Source organism: Nilaparvata lugens, chromosome 3 (assembly GCF_014356525.2).
Source record: "Nilaparvata lugens isolate BPH chromosome 3, ASM1435652v1, whole genome shotgun sequence".
NCBI lineage: Eukaryota > Metazoa > Arthropoda > Insecta > Hemiptera > Delphacidae > Nilaparvata > Nilaparvata lugens.
In genome coordinates this window covers 18,900,597-18,921,529 of record NC_052506.1, presented here as the reverse complement: position 1 = coordinate 18,921,529, position 20,933 = coordinate 18,900,597, and the positions used below count along the sequence as shown (strand labels likewise).

General features: G+C 32.8%; 2 protein-coding genes across 2 annotated transcripts; both read right to left on the bottom strand.

Annotated features, from left to right (window-relative positions):
• Positions 1-2,154: 2,154 nt before the first annotated feature.
• Positions 2,155-9,014, bottom strand: LOC111045247 (ubiquitin-conjugating enzyme E2 L3-like). The gene is made up of 2 exons (XM_039423183.1): positions 8,579-9,014; positions 2,155-2,996 (listed from the first exon to the last, which is right to left on the bottom strand). Exon 2 carries the CDS (start codon positions 2,987-2,989, stop codon positions 2,531-2,533), a length of 459 nt encoding a protein of 152 aa, XP_039279117.1. The 5' UTR covers positions 2,990-2,996; positions 8,579-9,014; the 3' UTR covers positions 2,155-2,530.
• Positions 9,015-11,048: 2,034 nt separating this feature from the next.
• Positions 11,049-18,051, bottom strand: LOC111051928 (nitric oxide synthase-interacting protein homolog). Its single transcript, XM_022338517.2, has 7 exons — positions 17,699-18,051; positions 16,407-16,518; positions 15,918-16,023; positions 14,674-14,792; positions 13,916-14,103; positions 13,049-13,157; positions 11,049-11,153 (listed from the first exon to the last, which is right to left on the bottom strand). Exons 1-7 carry the CDS (start codon positions 17,872-17,874, stop codon positions 11,082-11,084), a joined length of 882 nt encoding a protein of 293 aa, XP_022194209.2. The 5' UTR covers positions 17,875-18,051; the 3' UTR covers positions 11,049-11,081.
• Positions 18,052-20,933: the final 2,882 nt, after the last annotated feature.

Below are 20,933 nucleotides of genomic sequence, written 5' to 3'. Positions count from 1 at the left end.
GAGCCAGATGGTCCACTAATCTGCCTCAGGAAGCCTACTAACTCAACAATGATCAACGAAAGAGAAAGAGATAAAGGTTTGATTTGATTGACACAACTCTCATTACAAATTTATAAGATCCTATCAAACTCTATCAAATCATTGTATTACTGTAAAAAGATGTTTGTTTCGATGATGAGATATGGATATTTTCTCTTATTGTACTATTTTTTGGATGGATAAAAACTTGTTCATTTTCAAATGGTAACATACATAAGTCACAGTCACAATAATCATTGCAATAATACATACATTGCAAAGGATTCAGTTAATGGGTTAATAGGTACCATGAGTCTGTCAGGTTTCTACGACATTTCAACGACTTTCACTTTCTTGAGACCGGACTTTCACTTTCTTAGGATCATGACACATCGGTCATGTACCTTTCCGATCCCACTCCGATCCGATCACAGATCGGACTCCATTAGATCGGAACGCTGCATGACAATATTGTGTTCCCGGCTTTACTTGTTGAACATTTGAAACTGAGAAGGATGGAGAGTAAATTCATGGAAAGACAATCTAAGTAAATAAGTGAGCTCCAGAGAGTTTAGTATATAGGCCTAGTATTCATTATTGTGCTTCCTGCTTGCGGTTGTTGATAAGATTATCAATGTACAGTCTATCAATACTCTCCTGAGTCTCTTAAAGACAAATGTCATTATGTATCTTCTGTTTTATTCAAATTATTTGTTTTTAAGGTAACACTAAAGGTGCGTACAGATATACGCGCCGCGAACATGATTTCACTATTAATCAGCAATTCACTATTAATCAGCTGATGCCAAGCTTTTTATATTTGTATCCTACCGTTTCTGTAAAAATACAGATATAGTCAGCTGATAAAAAGTGAATTGCTCATGTTAGCGGCGCGTATATCTGTACGCACCTTGAGAAATACTAACATAATGGATTCAATTACTTCAATCTTTTTTGGATAAAATTTACAGCTAAATTAAATTATCAATAATCATTTTTCAAACATAAGAATTTAGAAGAAAGTAGAAGAAGCCTTGTATATTAGCCTTGTATATGGAATGATAAGATTGACTGTGAACTTTTGTAGACGAACATAGGAATCAACAAGAAAGTAAAGAAGCCTTGTATATTACCCTTGTATATGGAATGATAAGATTGACTGTGAACTTTTGTAGACGAACCTTGTTTATAATATGGAAGCTTGTTTTACTCTTCACTCGAGTGTGACGTACATTTAAAGTTGGTCTATACTATTATGAATTTGAATACATTAGTTTGCATAATTCAAAAAATGAGGTTTACTTGTTTGGAGAAAGATTTTATATTTAAAAGTTTTCGTCAATGACCCAAAGTTTGTATGTCGAACCATAAGTACAGTAGAAGCTGAGACATAATGCTCAGTGGAGTGAGAGTAAGGCGGTGGTGCAAGTTTTATGGGCCAATCCAGTCATCTGGAACACATTCTCTAATAAAGCGCAACCACGCCGCGTATTTTGCTCAGCACTTAATACCAAAATACGATGCTATGGTATTAGTTCCTCTCTCTTCAGTAGCCGAGTACGGTACGCCCCAATAGAGGTAACTAACGGCAAAGTATTATTAATGGCTTTGATCTGCTCTGCTCCGAATTTGTTGCAAGTTCAAGCTCATTCAACTGCCACAGATACAGTAATACGTCTTGAGAAGGCGGATTGCAGTCTAGCCATTTGAATATTCACCAGTCAATATTGGTTTGCTGGTTGTTATAGTTAGTTTTCAAGTTCAACTTGACACAAGATAAGAAAGCTTTCGAAGTTCTTGGAGCAATCAGATGGAGCAATGAAGACAATTACAGAGTTCCGTCCCGTCCACTCTCAGGGAACAACCAATAGCCTACTGGGATGAAAACATTGGTGTTCAGAGTAATAATTTACTAAAATACTTTTGCTCACTCTGCAAAACATTTCTGATAATGGCTGTATTAGAATCTCCAATGAGATAGGCCTATAATATTACTAGTTGTAAAGTAGTAAAGTAGATTTTAGATTAGTGGCTATATTCAGAATATCTGGTAAGATATAATATTACTATAAGTACCTAAGCCTATGTTTAGTCAAAGCTAATTAAGAAAAGTGGGGAAAACAAACAATATCCACATTCAGGAATTTATAAATGTATACTCATTTTAATAAGATCCACAAAAAATATATTACATATGTGCTATGATTATATACGTTTTTGGAAGGATTGATCGCTCGCTACCCACTGGACTAAGAACTTAAGTTCTTAGTCTTTTTCATTCAATATGAATAATTACCACAATATCAACTTCTCAACTACACAAAAAGTGAAAAAAATTAATGTTGTAATTTATTATTTCATTTACATCAAATAGTAAGAATAGTGCAGACTTAAAATTTCGATGAAAAATTAATTCCTGTACAATTCAAAACAGAAATATAAGTGTTCAATAATTTTGTATTACTTTTGATACGGTATTTACAATTTCATTATAACAGTTCTGGAAACTGTTTCATCGTTTAATGCCGTATTTTATTGCATGATCGTTTGCCTTCTTCTGGAATTTCTTGTAATCAGAAGAGTATTCCTGAGCCAGCTCGGGCCGGATGGCATTCTCCGGCTGCGGGTTGTTGATGACATCCAGGAGAGCCAAGATGACATCCTCAACTTTGGTGACGGGCTTCCAGTGCTCCATTGAAATAATCGGCAAACACACGTGACCACTCTCGTCCACGTTCGGATGATAGATTTTCGTTATGAAATTAATTTTCGGCGCCAGAAATGGATAATCGGTCGTGAATTTTATTTCAATCTGGAAGGCGGCCTTGTTGTAGGGCGGTTTCTGTGGCAAGAGGTTGCCTTGCCATTTCAGAAAGTTGGAATCGAGTACGGTTACACTTTGGAAATCTTTTATTTTGCCTCTCTGTATCTCCTGGAACTCCTTTTGCAATCTTCTCATCAGATGAGCCATGGAGGGTCTATAGACCAATAATCAACGTGAAAACAGTACCACAGTATTTCTATGATATAATCAAACTACAATTTTACAGCACATAGCTTTATAGATAATCGATTTCATATTAGATAATTATATCAACTTTTTGTTGAGGGCTACTCATCTTATTTAACAAAAAATAAAAAATCCAAGTACCCTTTTCAAAAACTTTTAATACAAAATATGTTTCAACATTAATGCCATTTTTATTTTTTGATAAATCATTATAATTATATTTTTCACAATACTCCATAAACCCTTTCAATTAAAAAATAGGTCCATCAGCAATCTGATGTAGGATAACAATTTTCTATATTTAAGTACCGTATTTTTCATATTTTTATAATGTTCAAATTATCCATGTTCAAATTTTGAAACAAATCTACATAGCTTTTGTAAACTACGGACACATTTTTGAACTCTGATAGTGACACTTTTTAAAGTGCAGAGCTTATTTTCTATGATGAATTTTGACATACCGTAGTTTATTATCAATAAACTAATATGTAAAACATGTAAACATCTCTGGTTTTTACTCTCAACTTAGATTTTCAAGTGGCTTATAATAAAAACAGGAATTTATCATTAAAATGAGTATTGAAATTTTGATACAATGAGCAATAAAACTTTTCTTTTTTCAAAGAGAAGTTGGAATAATTGTTTTATATAAATTTGTATTTTTCATTTGAAAATAAGATAAAAAAAATTTTCGTATAATTTCCATAGACGGTACATCAATTAAGATGAATGCTCACAAGGATTTTGAGTTTTTATTTATTAATGAGAGTAGGGGTAAAGTGAGAGTTCTGGAAAAAAGCTGGCTCAAACCTGCCCCAAAGCTGCCCCCAAATCTGCCCCAAATCTGATTCTTGGTTCTAACCTTGCCCAACCCAATGTAATCCGATCTAACCTAACCTAGCCATACCCCTAATCTCACAATAAACCTCAAATGAAGATTTCCCACTTTTTTGGAAAAAAAAACTAGATCCAGCTTTTTTTTATTTCTTGAATAACTAGGAAACCGTTAATTTTACAAAAAATCTACAAGAGTAACTTTTTCCAGTAAATCTAATAACGAATCCATTGACACCCCATTTGTCAAGATTGAACAGAAAATAAGGATCTCATGGGAAAACTAGATCCAGCTTTTTTTTATTTCTTGAATAACTAAGAAACCGTTAATTTTACAAAAAATCTACAAGAGTAACTTTTTCCAGTAAATCTAATAACGAATCCACTGACACCCCATTTGTCAAGATTGAACAGAAAATAAGGATCTCATGGGAAAACTAGATCCAGTTTTTTTTATTTCTTGAATAACTAAGGAACCATTAATTTTACAAAAAATTTACAAGAATAACTTTTTCCAGTAAATCTAATAACGAATCCATTGACACCCCATTTGTCAAGATTGAACAGAAAAAGTGGATCCAATTTCTTGAATAACTAAGAATAATTTTTTTCAGTAAATCCATTATTTGTCAAGGGATCCTAACTCTGAAACTGAGCAACAAGCATTTTTATGTTGAGACCCTTTCTTAAGCAAACCTTAGCACTAAACCCCCCCCCCCTCCCCACAAGGGGGGGGGGCTTGACCCTCTGCCTTTAACCAGCTAAGCTTGAACTACTTGAAAACTCACCTCAGGTTGTATTGAGAAGAAAAAAATATATAATAAAATGTATAAGAAGAAGTCAAGTCGGATATATTACTTGTTGATCAGAGTGTACATCTTGATGAGAGTATTACCAAATTGAGTATATCCTCACACACCATATATTCAACAGACATTTAATTACAATGATGAAATTCGAATTAGTTTAAAACAAGAAGATATTTATACACTTCCAAGTAGAAGTTTTCTCATAATTGAAGATTGAACAGAGATTCCCATTTGTCAAGATTGAACAGAAAATAAGGATCTCATGGGAAAACTAGATCCAATAACTAAGAAACCAAGAATAACTTTTTCCATTTATCAAGATTGAACAGAAAAAGTAGATCCAATTTCTTGAATAACAAAGAATAATTTTTTTCAGTAAATCCATTATTTGTCAAGGGATCCTAACTCTGAAACTAAGCAACAAGCATTTTTATGTTGAGACCTTGCTTAAACCTCAGCACTAAACCCCCCCCCCCCAGGGGGGGGGGTTGGGGGCTTGACCCTCTGCCTTTAACCTGAACTACTTGAAAACTCACCTCAGGTTGTATTAAACATTTATTATAAAAATAGATCATGAGTGTTGATAAATTTGGTCGATATTTGTATAATAAAGATAATAATAGAGATATTAATGTTGATATCAAAAATTTGATTCAGAATTTTTTCCATTTTTTACAATGTATACCATTAGCTGCAACTTTCATACCAAACATCAATCTCAATAATGAAAAAGAATGGAAGTATATGACTGATCCAAACTTAATCCAACAATTCTCACTTTCCTCTGGAATCTCTTTTAAAGAATGGTATGAAAAAAATGTAATAAATATAGGTGAAAAATCTTAGGTTTAGGTGAGTACACCCAGAAAAAAATTGTAGATGTAGGTGAGTACACCCAGAAAAAAATGTAGGTTTGGTTACCCAGACCAAGAACATTATTCAACTTTAATGAAAAATCTAAGCTCATATGGATAGCACTATATCATCACAGTCAGTATTTTGCTTTGAAAGAAGCTGATAATTGAATAATAATATAAAATGCTTTAAAATTAAATTTGAAGAAAATGGTTGAGATCAAGACAAGAACAATTCTACAAATCAATGGGATGATACTGAAGGTAAAATATTGATACATTTGTAGATAATACTTTTGATTTGAATATTGTCTAGTTCTTTGTTATTTTATAGAAGATTTATAATACTCTTTTTACTGTTCCACTCAGTGGTGTATATTCAAACTCATTATCATAGAGGATTAAACAGTAGGCACTGGTTTTTTCTGAGAAATTATTTGTTGTTTCCAATGTCAACTTTATGTCTATTGCACCAGATTTCAATAGTTCATTTTGCTTACTACAGTCTATAACAACCAATGGTGCATATTCATCAAATGTTTTATACTCAATTGATGTACTGCTGTTATAAGGATAGTATTCATTTTGGAATTCAGAGAACATGTGATACAATAAATGTTTATTACCAACAATATTTTCATAGGGGAATGATTGAGCATTTAAATAGAGATTAACATTATTCAGATTACAGAAATCAAAATGTGACCTGTTAGCAGTTATAACATTTTTCCTATTCTTTTGAAATCCAAGAATAATGAATCTAGGTTTCAATATGTTTGAAGTTGTCTTAACTGTCCATTGAAGATTGGTAGTTTCAGGTAATTGTGGAAATTCATGCAATTCCCATGATCTGAATGGAATGGTAATTGGTATATCACTATGTGTTAAACTCAGCAGATCAAGACAAACAGTGTCAGAAGCATGTATATAGGGTACTTTCCATTGTAGTTTTGTAATATCAATTTTCACCGATTTTGCTGTCTCTGATTCAATACAATTTAAGTCTGATGATGATCTTAATAGAACAATTCCTGACGAACATTTAATAGAACTTTTCTATAGTCTTCCATTACACCTAACCACATATCCAAGGAATGCAAAAGCAGAATTTATCTAAACTTTTCCATCCAGTCAACTTCCATCCTGCATTCTCCATAATTTTTTCATTGAGTTTTGATTGACGTAGATAGTTTTTCATGGTTGTTGTCAATCCTACATTACGTGTGCGATCAACTTCAACCCCTCCCAATTCATATCTGATTTCATCAAATAGGTATGCAACTCCATTATTGATAAGTGAAAAGTCCTTGGTTTCAACATCATTCTTATCTTTCACTTTGATTTCGCCTTCAATTATGAGAAAACTTCTACTTGGAAGTGTATAAATATCTTCTTGTTTTAAACTAATTCGAATTTCATCATTGTAATTAAATGTCTGTTGAATATATGGTGTGTGAGTGATATACTCATATTTGGTAATACTCTCATCAAGATGTACACTCTGATCAACAAGTAATATATCCGACTTGACTTCTTTCTTATACATTTTTATTATATATTTTTTTCTTCTCAATACAACCTGAGGTGAGTTTTCAAGTAGTTCAAGCTTAGCTGGTTAAAGGCAGAGGGTCAAGCCCCCCCCCCCTTGTGGGGAGGGGGGGGGGGGTGTTTTAGTGCTAAGGTTTGCTTAAGAAAGGGTCTCAACATAAAATGCTTGTTGCTCAGTTTCAGAGTTAGGATCCCTTGACAAATAATGGATTTACTGAAAAAATTATTCTTAGTTATTCAAGAAATTGGATCCACTTTTTCTGTTCAATCTTGACAAATGGGGTGTCAATGGATTCGTTATTAGATTTACTGGAAAAAGTTATTCTTGTAAATTTTTTGTAAAATTAATGGTTCCTTAGTTATTCAAGAAATAAAAAAAACTGGATCTAGTTTTCCCATGAGATCCTTATTTTCTGTTCAATCTTGACAAATGGGGTGTCAGTGGATTCGTTATTAGATTTACTGGAAAAAGTTACTCTTGTAGATTTTTTGTAAAATTAACGGTTTCTTAGTTATTCAAGAAATAAAAAAAAGCTGGATCTAGTTTTCCCATGAGATCCTTATTTTCTGTTCAATCTTGACAAATGGGGTGTCAATGGATTCGTTATTAGATTTACTGGAAAAAGTTACTCTTGTAGATTTTTTGTAAAATTAACGGTTTCCTAGTTATTCAAGAAATAAAAAAAAGCTGGATCTAGTTTTTTTTTTTCCAAAAAAGTGGGAAATCTTCATTTGAGGTTTATTGTGAGATTAGGGGTATGGCTAGGTTAGGTTAGATCGGATTACATTGGGTTGGGCAAGGTTAGAACCAAGAATCAGATTTGGGGCAGATTTGGGGGCAGCTTTGGGGCAGGTTTGAGCCAGCTTTTCTCCAGAACTCTCACTTTACCCCTACTAATGAGCAAAATAAAAACTAACAAATTGGCTAAAGTGCACGTCCAGTGCCAACATACCTGTCATAAACTTTTTGGTTGGGATCAATTTAGTATGTTATTTTGAGCACAAAATCACAAAAATTAAACGGCGAACACTAACTTGTTGTTTTTAAAATAACTAAGTTCAAAGTAGCACAACTTTACATGCATTTAACCTATAAGTAGCAACCATAAGTAGCTAAGGTTAGGAAAAGCTTTAGTTTAGGAAAAGCTTTAGGTTGGGAAAAGCTTTGGGTTAGGAAAACTCAGATTAGGAATATCATAATTTGATGATTTCAATAATCAAAATGGCTGCTACTCAGGTTAAATGCATGTAAAATTGTGCTACTTTGAACTTAGTTTATTTTTAAAAAAATAGTGACCGCCGTTTAATTTTTGTGATTTTGTGCTAAATCGATCCCAACCAAAAATTTTATGACAGGTATGTTGGCACTGGACGTGCACTCACACCAGAATTTTAATATAATTGAATTTTTATCTTTATGTCACTCTTTTGAACACTTAATTTTTAAATGACAGCATTGAAGAATATAAACTGAAAAAGTTAATGAAAAATTTCAGACTCACCAAAACTTTTCAAGTTTTTTTAGTTCTATGTAATTTTAAAAACAAGTTAAAAGCATGAATCCTGCACACAAAATTTAAAGGTTATAAAAATTGTAAAGCACACTTTAAAATGACTGTGATGAAATAAAATCAAAACTTAGCTCAGCTTGTTACATTTTTTAAAATAATATTATGAATCAATAACTCAGCTGAAAAGCTGATATTTTCCGTCATTTAATTTAAGACTGAGTACCAAAGAAGTAAGTTGATAAATAAAATCCCAGAAGACTTATCACTACAAAAATAGCAAAAACTAAACTTAATTCAATAAAGGAATGGGTGAAAATAAATTATTACTTTGAATCTCCCAATTAATTAAGGGAATATATTTTTCCAATTTCTCAATAATTATGTTTGATGTTATTAATATGTTTACTGAAGTATGCAAATTTCCACTAATCTGTTTTTTCAATTGTAGTGCTATCTTGAATACTTGAAGTAGCTTGGTAATATTATATGATTAACTATATTAATTATATGATTGTTTATTCAATTTATCTATCTGCATTGTACTGGTCTTGATTATATTATAAAGAGCTGTATAAATTCTAAAATCATGTTAAATATAGTAACGAACTCGTGGCTAGAGCACAAGATTTATTTTTCTAGCCATGACAATTTTTTAACAAAAAATTATGTATTTATTTTCCTGTAACACTGTTGTTAATAATAGTGAGTAAATTTGATTTGAATTTCTTGCATGGAATAAATGACTTAATTCTTTCATGTATGCTTCCATGCTCTTTAAAATATGAAACAACAATAATAATTTATTATTACCGGTATGCTTTGAAACTTTATAATTACAATATTATAATTAATATTCTTCCAATATTATTATCACTTAAAAAATGTTACTTTTTAAACTATAGAGCTGGATTTCCACATATAAGTATGAAAGTGCGTGCCCACTTCAGTGAAAATATTATCCTCATGCGTTCTAATGATACTACAGATCCCAACCGAGCGAGGTCCCTATTGGGTTTCATTAGAAAATAACTATTTTCTCTAAATCGTACAGGTACTCTGATACTGATATGTTGGAAAATAGCTTAAATACAAGAAAAGTTTCAGCAATAAAGATAACAATTGTCTGCTTGTGGTCATATCATCAGGAAGGCTCAGGTAACACTGGCATAATTTTTGAATTCCAATTCATGGTGATCCCTCTCCACATTTTGAAACCAGCGGGTTCTGGGGCGACTTCTTCTTCTAGTTTCTATACAAAATCAAACCTGAATAGTTTTGCTAAAAATTTGCAAGAAAACCTTTTTTACATTTTTCTGTAATTTTGGGAAAATGTTTGCTCTCAATTTCATGCTCTTTAAAACCAGGGACGTCATTTAGGGGGGGCAGGGGGGTTCCTAGGCCCCACCCAAGGATCAGATAAATAATGGAAATGCGGGTCTATCTACAAGAATCCGTAGAATCTCATACTGAGCTAATCCTTTTTTATTAACAGCAGTAGTACAGTATCATATTCCTTCTACAGTATCAACAATGTAGCAAAATTGCCTTGAAAGTATGGCTACGGGTATGGAGTAATAAAGGATATATATTTCCCTGTGGTATAGTTGAAGCTTAAATATAGAATGGGTACAATTATTAATCAGGGCACAATAAGTGAGTTATTGCATAAATTTCAACGTGAGAATAACAAGTTGCAAGATGTTACAGTGAAAGCAAAAGAACGGGCACAATCAGACAATCAAAAATGTATGTACAGAGTTGGTGAGAATTATGGGAACAGCTTAATGTTTCTTTAGCTTTCTAACTGAAAGTTATTTTCCAATTAGAATATGATCCCCAATGAAACTGTTGAAATTTTCATTGCAAATGAAGAATCTATCAGTTTCCATGATTTTTAAGAAATCTGTTTCAGTGTATTCCTACTTTAGGGCATCTCTGTAGGCCTATATTTCTAATAAATATTTCATGATTTAATAACTAATAATGTATATGTTTGTATTGATACTTCAACCACATTTGTATAAAACTGGAAAAAATGAAACATATAATAACATCTTCGAATGTAAAATTTATGGGGAAAAACCCAGGACCCTCTATCCTTTGGGGGTATTCCATCCCCCCCTCATACCTCTTGGTTTTTGCCCCCCCCCCTAGTGGTTTGGTGAAACGGCGCCACTGTTTAAAACCGTAGAACTCTAACAAAGTATTGAAAAAAATAAATGTTCATAACAGGCTTGCAGAGCATGAAACTCTCTTCCAATGGAAGTATTTTCCTTCGAAAATATTAAATTCATCTAGTGTTTTAACTTGTCACCTTTTCTGAATATCGTATGACTTCAAGGACCTCATCACACCAATTCCATAATTGGATGCCTTAAAAAACATGGCTGAAATTAAAAATATTCTGTCATGACGCTGTTTCTATTAAGAATGAACAGGTTTTGAGAAAAAATAACGACAATTGATTATTATAAATGTGGTAGTTTAATTCAAGTTAAGCTTGTAAAACTGGTCGCTCGTGTTTAGCTTCAAGACCATTATTAGTAGTGGAGTATCCAGTTCCTCCCTGAAAACACAAAAATACAACTATTCAGACATTAAAGATAGAATATGAAGAAAAATACACAAAAAGGCTACTGAAAACTTTTGTTCTGCTTATATGCTATGTCCTTCGGATATAGAGATATAGGGGATAGAGTTATCCCCTCTAAAAACCATAAAATCGTTTTTATTTAACGGTTGTTCCAAGGCAACGTATTGTATTATCATCCGATATTCGGGAAGAAAAACATGGCTGATTTGAATAAGGCTGGGAGTACACCGGTTAGTCAAGACAAGACAAGACATGATCAGACACGTCCAGTCACAATACTTCACATAGTAGCTTATGAAGACATGTCTAATTGCAATGACTAATCAGTGTGAGTTGCGTCATAAGCAACAATGTGAAGTATTGTGTCTAAACGTGACTAGTCTTGTTTTGACTAACCGGTGTACGCCCAGCTTAAGGCTAGGCGCACACCAGTTAGTCAAGACAAGACAAGACAAGACATGATCAGACACGTTTATTCACAATACTTCACATTGTTGCTTATGACGCAACTTACACTGATTAGTCATTGCAATTAGACATGTCTTCATAAGCTACTATGTGAAGTATTGTGACTGGACGTGTCTGATCATGTCTTGTCTTGTCTTGACTAACCGGTGTACTCCCAGCCTTACGTAGATCCAAATAGCAAACCTTTTGATATTTGATCACTGTTGAGTGAGAAACTCTAATTCTCTTTAAATTGCAGTTGTCTACAACACCTCTAAAAACAGTTTCTATCAAAATTTTGGAGAGAAATGGTACAGGCTCAGCCTAGTTATTCCTCCACGGTCATAATAATTATGTCATGATTTCGTGTTTTGTACAATAAATGAATGAATGAATAAGTTTTGAATTTTCAAATTTCACACATGCAATAGATCAATTCTTTTCAAAACTCAAGTCTCAATTCAAACTGTATCCTGAAATGTTATGATAATTATTGGCTCAATAGGTTTATATTTTCATTTTCTACAAAATTTAACATACCTATTTTAACTATTGACACAAGTATTTGGAGTTCAAAAGAAGGCCTATAGTTGAATTGGAGAAGGTATAAAACTACTTTTTTACAATAGATTGCCTACATATTATAAATATGGATTTCCCTGCCTCGTTCTACTTAACGATTGTACTAAGGCGACGTATTTTATCATCATCCAATATTTGGGAAAAAACATGGCTGGTTTGAATAACGTGGTTCGAAATGCCAAACTGGTGAGAAACTCTAATTGGCTTCAAACTTCAGTTGTCTACAACACCTCTAAAAACAAATTTGAATTTCCAATTAAGTTATTTAGCAAAAGATAATAATCAAAGCATAGCTTGACAATAAGAGTGTAAGCCTAAATGAGAAACCATAAAATTTACAGACGACTCAAGTGTATTGAAAGTTTGTGGATTCATGTTGATTAATTCAGCTATGTTCATTACTGTCTTGAGGAACGACGAAAGTGCTTATGAGCATAGCATTGAATTAGATTGATTGATTGAGTACTTTATTTATGTAGATTACAATGTATACTGGCTTATACACTTTATATGCAATATCTTACAATACAGCAAGAATATAGATGAATTTACATAATATAGACTAAGAAGATAATATAATTGAACTGTATATGATATGAAAAAAACAATTTGGAATAACAGTATAACTTAGATAATATTGTTATGCATCTTCATAAATGGGCGGAGCTTTGGACATATCAATGTCCATTCTTCGGAAAGAATATTCAAAATATCCTTCCTACTAACTCTCTACCAAAATTAGATTGGATAATGTTGGAATATATTGTTTATTGAAGTTTTGTCTCAGTACTCGATAGAATATTGATAAACAAACGTTAAAACAATAAACGAATACTTACTCTTTCCAGGTAGATTATATCTTTCTCAGTGAGTTTATCTCCAGTTAACGGATGTGTCCAATCTTTCTTGATGATTTTTTCAATGCAATTGACTGTTACTACATCGCCACTGAAAATCGAAACAATTCAACTATAACGTACAGTTTTCAATCAGATTGTTAAAGAGGAAACATTTATGAACAGTTGAACTATATAGGTAAACAACACGAACTATATTTCATAGATTATTCAGTTGGATCTATAAGTGGATAAATTGCACCTTGAATATTAGTATCCACCGCCTTTATGTTGATGATAATCAGCTACAGCTATTTTGAGCTACTTATTACTCACTAATTATTAGGTAGAGCTAATATTTTGTTATTATATGAGAATAGATTCCAGGGTCGATTCTAGGTGCGTTAAAAATGAAATATTTCTGATTTTAATGAATTTTCAAGATATTTGCATTGGTTAAATTCAAGAATTATAAGAAGGGATTATTGTCACAAGTTTGCGAGATTCATACTTTTAATAAAACTAGTTGAGATTTTGTGAAAATATTTGTAGTAACCAGGTGTAACGGGACCGCTACTTGTCTTGTATTAGTGGAATGGGTAGCCAACTGGGTGTCCTTCCACTATTTTGACTTTTTCATTTTGACTGAATCATCTACGCCACCGAGTAATTCACATTCTAAACCAAAAAATTCTGAAAATTAAATTCCATAACTTGATTGCATAACTCGATTGTTTTACCAGATTCAATCGCAATTGTGATTGAATAATATTCTCGTAAATAATACGGTGATTCTAATAGGCTTCAATTATCCTATTAATTAATTATACTGCAGAAATTTATTAGAAAGAAGTAACCTAATGTACTCACGTAGTGCGAAGAACAGCACACGGCACCGAATTACCCAGGATATCATGCGTCACTGGGCACATGTACCTGTTCTTCTTTAATATCAGTGACTTCTTATCATCAGGATCTTTTACCTCTGTGAATTTGACATCGATCAGGTCCTTCATTTTCAACGGTTTTCCTGTCATCGGACATAATACGTTGGATTCCTATAAAAAATGAATTGAAACTTCAGTTGAAAATATTATGAGCTTCCACTGGATGAAGTTTTTTCACTGTTCGAAAAATGATTAATAATATCATGGATTATAAAATATAGACGGGGAAAATTTATTTGAAAAAAATGAATCATTCTTATTTTCCGTTAAGTTTGTTATAACTTGGTGATTTTGTGGAAAAGTGAAAACTAGTTATGAATAAACGAAAATGAATTATTTATTTATTTATTTATTTATACGTGAATACAATAACAAATCATATATAAACATGATTGGGAAGGAACAACAGGCTTGGCCCAAAACTATTCCATTCCCAAATTTTGATTAATTGATTATTAAACGAAAGTTGGAAACGGAGAAATGAATGTATTCATTTTTCATGGATAATAGAATTAAATAATGTAGTCCTCGGTAAGTTGTAAAAGCATAAAATAGTTTCAAGTAGTTGAATGAACATTTTACTGGTGATTAACACACAAAATTCCATTACTCATTTCTATCGACTTTTTAGATTCGATTTCAATGATTTATAGAATAAGAGATCATGTGACAAGTACTCACCGGTTTTTTAACCGCAGTTTTCTTTGCTTCTGGCGTTTTTGAAGGAATCCAAAAGCTTGGGAGATGCTTATCCCTGCCCTCTGTCATATTTGAAACTGAGGGACCACCAAGTGTGCTATCTGGAAATTGAGACAGTAATTATTATTAGGATATGACTATTTAAAAGCATTAAAATGCAATTCCTCAGGGACAACTATAAATTCTAGCCTCTCGATGGCTGTCATCACAACAAATTATACCTAGCCTACCTTAATTAATAAATTCGCTGGTGGTGACAACCTGTCTACTGTTCTTAAAATCTGTATGCACAATTACACTTACTAACCTTTCTATTTTTTTTTTTTTTTTTTTTTTAAGCTATCCAATAATCCTCAATATGTAATAATAATATTAAATAGGATTCTGAATGCAGCAAAATTAGTGTTTCCTTACTCTCTATCAAACTTATAATATGCAACTCTGGTTTGCTCACAGGCATTTTTTGCCCATGTAGACCAATTTCTAAAGATTTATTTGTCTTAGTGTATTCATGAGGTTGTTTTTATTCTTTGTTGTTGTTTTATATTGATAATGAGTACATGAGATTATTACTTTGTATGTAAAGTGATTTTTTTTTTAATAAATATCTTTTGTCTGTCTGTCTGTATTAAAGGCTGTAGTCTATTAGGCTTACTGTATAGTCTATAATATCGATATAGATTCTATAGCAACTACTAATAGCAGCCGCGCGGCTAGAATCGTAGAGTAGTCGCTAAGTAATTGCACCTCCAGATGTGTAGGCTATTCTGACACAGCTTCATTAGTCAAACCAGTAAAATTAACTCAATAGAGATCCACAGAAAGACTTGGAAGTACATAACTCCTCTTTATTCTAATTTTAATGAAGACAAAGGACCGTAATCAAAGAAGATTTCAAAACATGTTGGGAAGACAAAAATCTTCTTGTAACTATCTATTATAATGCATTACTTTATAAGTTGGTAGTATTCGAAACTCTCTCGTATTTGGATGAGCTATAGCTATACATCTAAGAATGTACAATAAATATTTAGACTCCCATTTGTAATTTTTATTACTTATGACTAATACGCTATCCTAGTTCAATCTGAGGCTTCAAAAGCCTCATAATCATTCTGATTTATTGAGTTATATCCTAATCGTCAGATTTACAGTTTAACGAATATATCCAGAGGATTCTGAAAGTAATGAAAAGTTATTTGTAGTACCTAAAAATAGATTCTTACCTGACTTGAATGCTCTAACTGGAGTGCTCACAATATTTTTCTCAGTTTTCACAAAGTTCTTCAGTTGTGATTCTTTTTCAGCAGCTGCAAGCTCAGCTAGTTCTGACTGCAAAAGAAAAATACTGTACCGTGAATACGGAATCAGAAATGAAAAATGGTAAACTATGTTATGCTCTGCTTCGTGGTAGTTTCAAGAGTAGAATTAATGGGACTGTAACAAATTAAATTGATTTATTTTTTCATTAGATTTTTATATTTCTTTTGTTGTGATATAATTATTTTTTGTTGGGAAATATGAACAACAAACCATATTTATACAGCAAGAGATGAATGGGATTTAAGCAATTAGACAGAATATTAAATTCTTTTCCATGTAGAAACGACAAAAAATACTATGGGCTATTAATTTGTTATACCAGAAACATCAGGCTAGATGCCAACACACAATATTAGAGTGCTTAACAAAAACAAGACTCAATCATTTCTTACCTTTTCTTTTGTCATCTGTTTTTCGTATTCTTTCATTTTCTTGCTAATCTCCCTTTTCTTTGAGATGATATACTCCAATATTGCCATTTTGTCGAATAAATAACCGTCCTTTCTGAAAAGAAAAATACAAATAAATACATTTTTACCATATCTTGGGAAAATAACTTCTGCTTTGAAACTACAATTCTCAAGCCATTAAATAACATCTTTAAAAAAACAGACCAACATTTTCAGCGTATCTTGAGAAAACGGTTTATGCATTAAAACTCTTGTTTTCAACCTAAATATAACGGTGTGCCTTAGGACTTGATAGGACCAATCCTTTTCATAATCATGATCAATGACCCAGACAGTAACGGCTCTATTCTCCTACTTGCAGATGATGGATTTTGCTGTAATCAGGTGTGGACATTCAGCCGGTGTTGGATATTTCTGTAGAACATCTGCGATTTTTAACTTCATGTTTCCAGATTAACCGCTTCCAGCTAAATGAGAACAATACCCAGCATATCTTCTGCAGTCTGTCTTGAATACAAGACTCAGCTGGCTAGCCAAATTTAGCAGATGACCAAGTGACTGTCCCAAATTTGTTTTCTATTGCTGAAGCTAAGGGGACATGTGAAAAAGACTTATCTGGAGTAGCACACTCTTCTTCACTGACATATTTCCTGTAATCCAATCTTGTGAGTTTAATCTGCTAAAATTGTGCACTATATCAATCGCACAAATTTGGGTGAAGGATAAAGAACGTATCAAGGCACCCATATAGCTACTTGCTCCGTTGAAGAAAAATAATCCTAGTAGAGGAACAAATAATCTTGGATTCTCCGTCGGGAGAATGCTCCAGCCATTTATGCAGTGAATCAAATAACAAAAAAGTACTAAGTAGCATTTTCTGCCAAGCAGTTACAAGAGCACCAGCTATATAAAACCATCAGCTATATTTGTCTGACCTTCCACTAAAAGATTTTTTTTGCTCCCTCAATGTCAATAACTAAACAGGCTATGTACAAGTCAATATCAGACTGATGACAGCACTCATTTCAACTTTATTCAGGTTCAGGCTAACCAAACCTTTAACATCAAAATAACGTTTATTATGATTTTTGCCAAAACTTAGCGTTTTATTTTTGAATAGACAATGTTATATAGTAGAATAATGATTTTGTATTTTAAACCTGATTACTTAATATAATACCATTCAATGTGGGCTAGATCTACAAGGCTCAAGGGCCAAACTAACCTCACTTCAGTAGCCTAATTTAATAGTAATTATTATAAGCAAAACTTACGTAACAACTGGATCTTTGCATGGTTGTAGAGTGAGAGAGCAGCAATCAAAATCTTTTACTGCTTCTTTTCCAAGTCTCTGAGATTGAGTTCCATAACCTGAAGCTTCAGCATCTTTCTTTTTTTCGTGATAAGTATAGACAGCTCCAGCAGTACAGTTTCTAGCGTGACGAGTCATTTTTGTCCAGAAATAGAGTGGATAAAAAAGAGTTAATGGGATATCAGCATACTTTTCAATTAAAATTATACTATAAAACGTTATTTTTTAATAAAATTCTGGAGGAACAGACAACAACAAAGAACTCAACTGTCGTCTGTCAGTAATATCGAATCGATATAATTATTATCATGTATCGATATTTCAGATTCGATAAATATATTTATATCGATATGATAGTGTCTATTCGAATTGCAATATCGATACTTTATATTCGATATATCGAATTACAAATAATATTTTATTATAATTTTGTAATTATTAATTTCTCTTGTAAATGTACAAAATAGTATCATAGCTTGAATTATTATTGTTGATCATTATCATTAAACTCACGATTATGCCATGCCCGACATCGGTTCACATTACTTCGGACAATTCCCGCGCGGCTGCCACCGTCCATCGGAGTCTGAGTTACAATCACAGGCCATTGGTGTCCTTACGCCCAAGCAAGTCGCAATGCATTTCAGTTCTTATTGCATTCATAGCGGTTACACATTCGGTACACTAGGGATACAAGATTTTGATGTCAGGAGACACGCGGCCTGTTTCACAAAAGCCAGTTTTAACCGTGATAAAATTTTACCGTACGGGAAGCAATCAAAGAAGCCCTCCTTTCAAAGAAGCATTCTCTGATTGGCATTTAATAATCATTATTGAAATTTAATAGGCTTTTGTGCAACCGGGCCTAGGATTTTGTTTCCGGCTAGTGTGCAAGTCTCTTCTTTAGATACCATTGTTAGAATAATTGTATAGACTACTCCTGGATCCGGAGTTGCCTGCAACTGAGTGATTCGAGCCAATGGAAACCGATTCCACGCTTCAAACGGTGAAAGGTTCCTCCTTTTTCTGTGGTCAGTCACATGTAGAGTAAGGGTGTGATCACATTTAATGTGTGAGCCGAAAAACAAAATTTAAAGTAACATTGAAACATGTTGTCACTTGCATGTAGCTGCTCACACACTGAACGCACCAGAAAAATGCAAGCATTCATCAGTGAGTGTTCCTATAAATATTACTCTTTCCAGATTTTGTTTCTCATCTGTAAGCTTGATTATTCATAACCAAGCGTACATTTGCACATTTATGCATCCAATGTGATCACACACTTGAGATAGGTGCTAGGGGCCACAACCACAACTAATCTAACGAAGTCAAGAGTTGCATGCGAGAATCGATTGGAAGATGAGGCAGCATCAATCTGCCCTAACCCAGACTGTCGAAAACACATGAATGCCAACCCTTCCTGTACGAACTCTTTTCAGACTGTCGCTTTGTGTCCCAATTTATGAAAAAACAAGATGAAAAAATTATTCTGGTGTTTTTATGTTTCAAAACACTCTTAAAAATGAGAAAATAATTTTCCCCAAATTTTTCTCACCCTCCAGGGGCCCCTAGGGGTTTGTTGTTTTAAAACAACATTGGGACATTTGGGTCATTTCAAATACGTATAGTAAAAAATTTTGGTTTTGCATTAGAAAAATCAATGGTACTTTCATCATGCTTTATTCAAGGAACGGTGAATGATTTCATTATGGAATCATTCCCAATCAATAATTTTTTCTTGATTTCAACATTATAACAATGAAAGTCATATAATAAAATTCTCAAGTGTAGTAAAATGGATTCTCAAAAATGTGATACACAGAACCAGATTTTGGTGACTAACTTATTTATTATATTCATAACTGATACATATTTACATAATATAAAAACGTGAAATTAAAACTGAAAATAAGGTTCTAAATATCATAAATTTCCTACTTTTTTAAAACTATATTTTGTTACTAACTTATTTATTATGTTCATATCTAACTGATACATACTTACATAATATGAAACAAACTAAAAACTGGAAATTGGGTTTATCATATTATAAATTTACTACTTTACTACATCTACTTACATCTACTACTTTATCATATTTAATATTTTTAGAACAAGTTGTTCCTTGTAGCCTATTGGATTTTTTTATTTTATCTATGGTAATGATTGAAGCACATTCTGTTTGGGACTGAGCAAAGACGTACTCCACATTTTGTGCAATACACCTTGGTGTACCCAGTCTTACACAGCTTCCTTGTTTTGCAAAATACCCATGTTCGTGCCCAATATTTCTTCCAGTGTCTGGAGAAAAAGGAAATTATGAAGCTAGGTTACACTATGTAGCAGAGCTACATGTAGCTCAGCTATAAAGCTCTGCTACAAGTTCAAAGAGTGACTTTGGAGATAAAATGCTATATAGCAGTTGAGCCTATTTTCTCAGCTATATAGCAGAAAATGAGCTATCCAAAATTTACAAAATTATCCAATATCTTCTCTCTCTTCTCTGTGCTGAAAGCATCACAGTAGCTTTGCTGAAAGCAGTGGCTGCTGCAAGAACTACGTACATTCTTCTTTGGCATCTGGTTGGGATAACTAAGCAGTGAATAGTGGTTTATTCCAAACTATATGTAGCTCTGCTACATGAAATTTGCATAGATCTCCTTATAGCAGAGCTATATGTAGCTCAAATTTCATATAGCTCCCCAGCTACATATAGTGTAGTGTACACTACTATAATGTAATGTATAATGTACTATAGTGTACAACTACATATAGTGTAAACGTAGCTTTAGGCTATTTGCTTTCATACCAATGAGTCCTGTAATACAGGACTGCTGACTCAGGTAATGATTTAGATTGCACAGGTAAAACAGACTTTTGAAAATAAATTGGAGAGAATCTTACCTGTACATTCTCTTGTAGAGGATCAGCAATAATATTACTGTCCGGTATCTTGATTTCTAAAAAACTATTCAACTCATCTTCAGGAAGATTCATGAGTTTGTCTAAATCTTCATTATCCAAGATTTTGTACATTATAACGAAAAACGTTATATTTAACGTTTTTATTCTTATTTTCAGTTCTTTAGAATTTTATAAAAACCGCAGAAAATTGTCACATTGAAGTGGTACAATTGGATATGACAGCTGCTTTTTCAGAAATTAGACTGCATTTGAGTGCTCTCTAGTGGTAT

Coding starts and splice junctions, on each gene's coding strand:
- LOC111051928 (XM_022338517.2), bottom strand. CDS start 17,874: ATGACTCGTCACGCTAGAAACTGTACTGCTGGAGCTGTCTATACTTAT. Junction 14,104..14,673: donor AAACTGCGGTTAAAAAACCG/GTGAGTACTTGT, acceptor CATTTTTTATAG/GAATCCAACGTATTATGTCC. Junction 11,154..13,048: donor ATATAATCTACCTGGAAAGA/GTAAGTATTCGT, acceptor TTGTGTTTTCAG/GGAGGAACTGGATACTCCAC.
- LOC111045247 (XM_039423183.1), bottom strand. CDS start 2,989: ATGGCTCATCTGATGAGAAGATTGCAAAAGGAGTTCCAGGAGATACAG.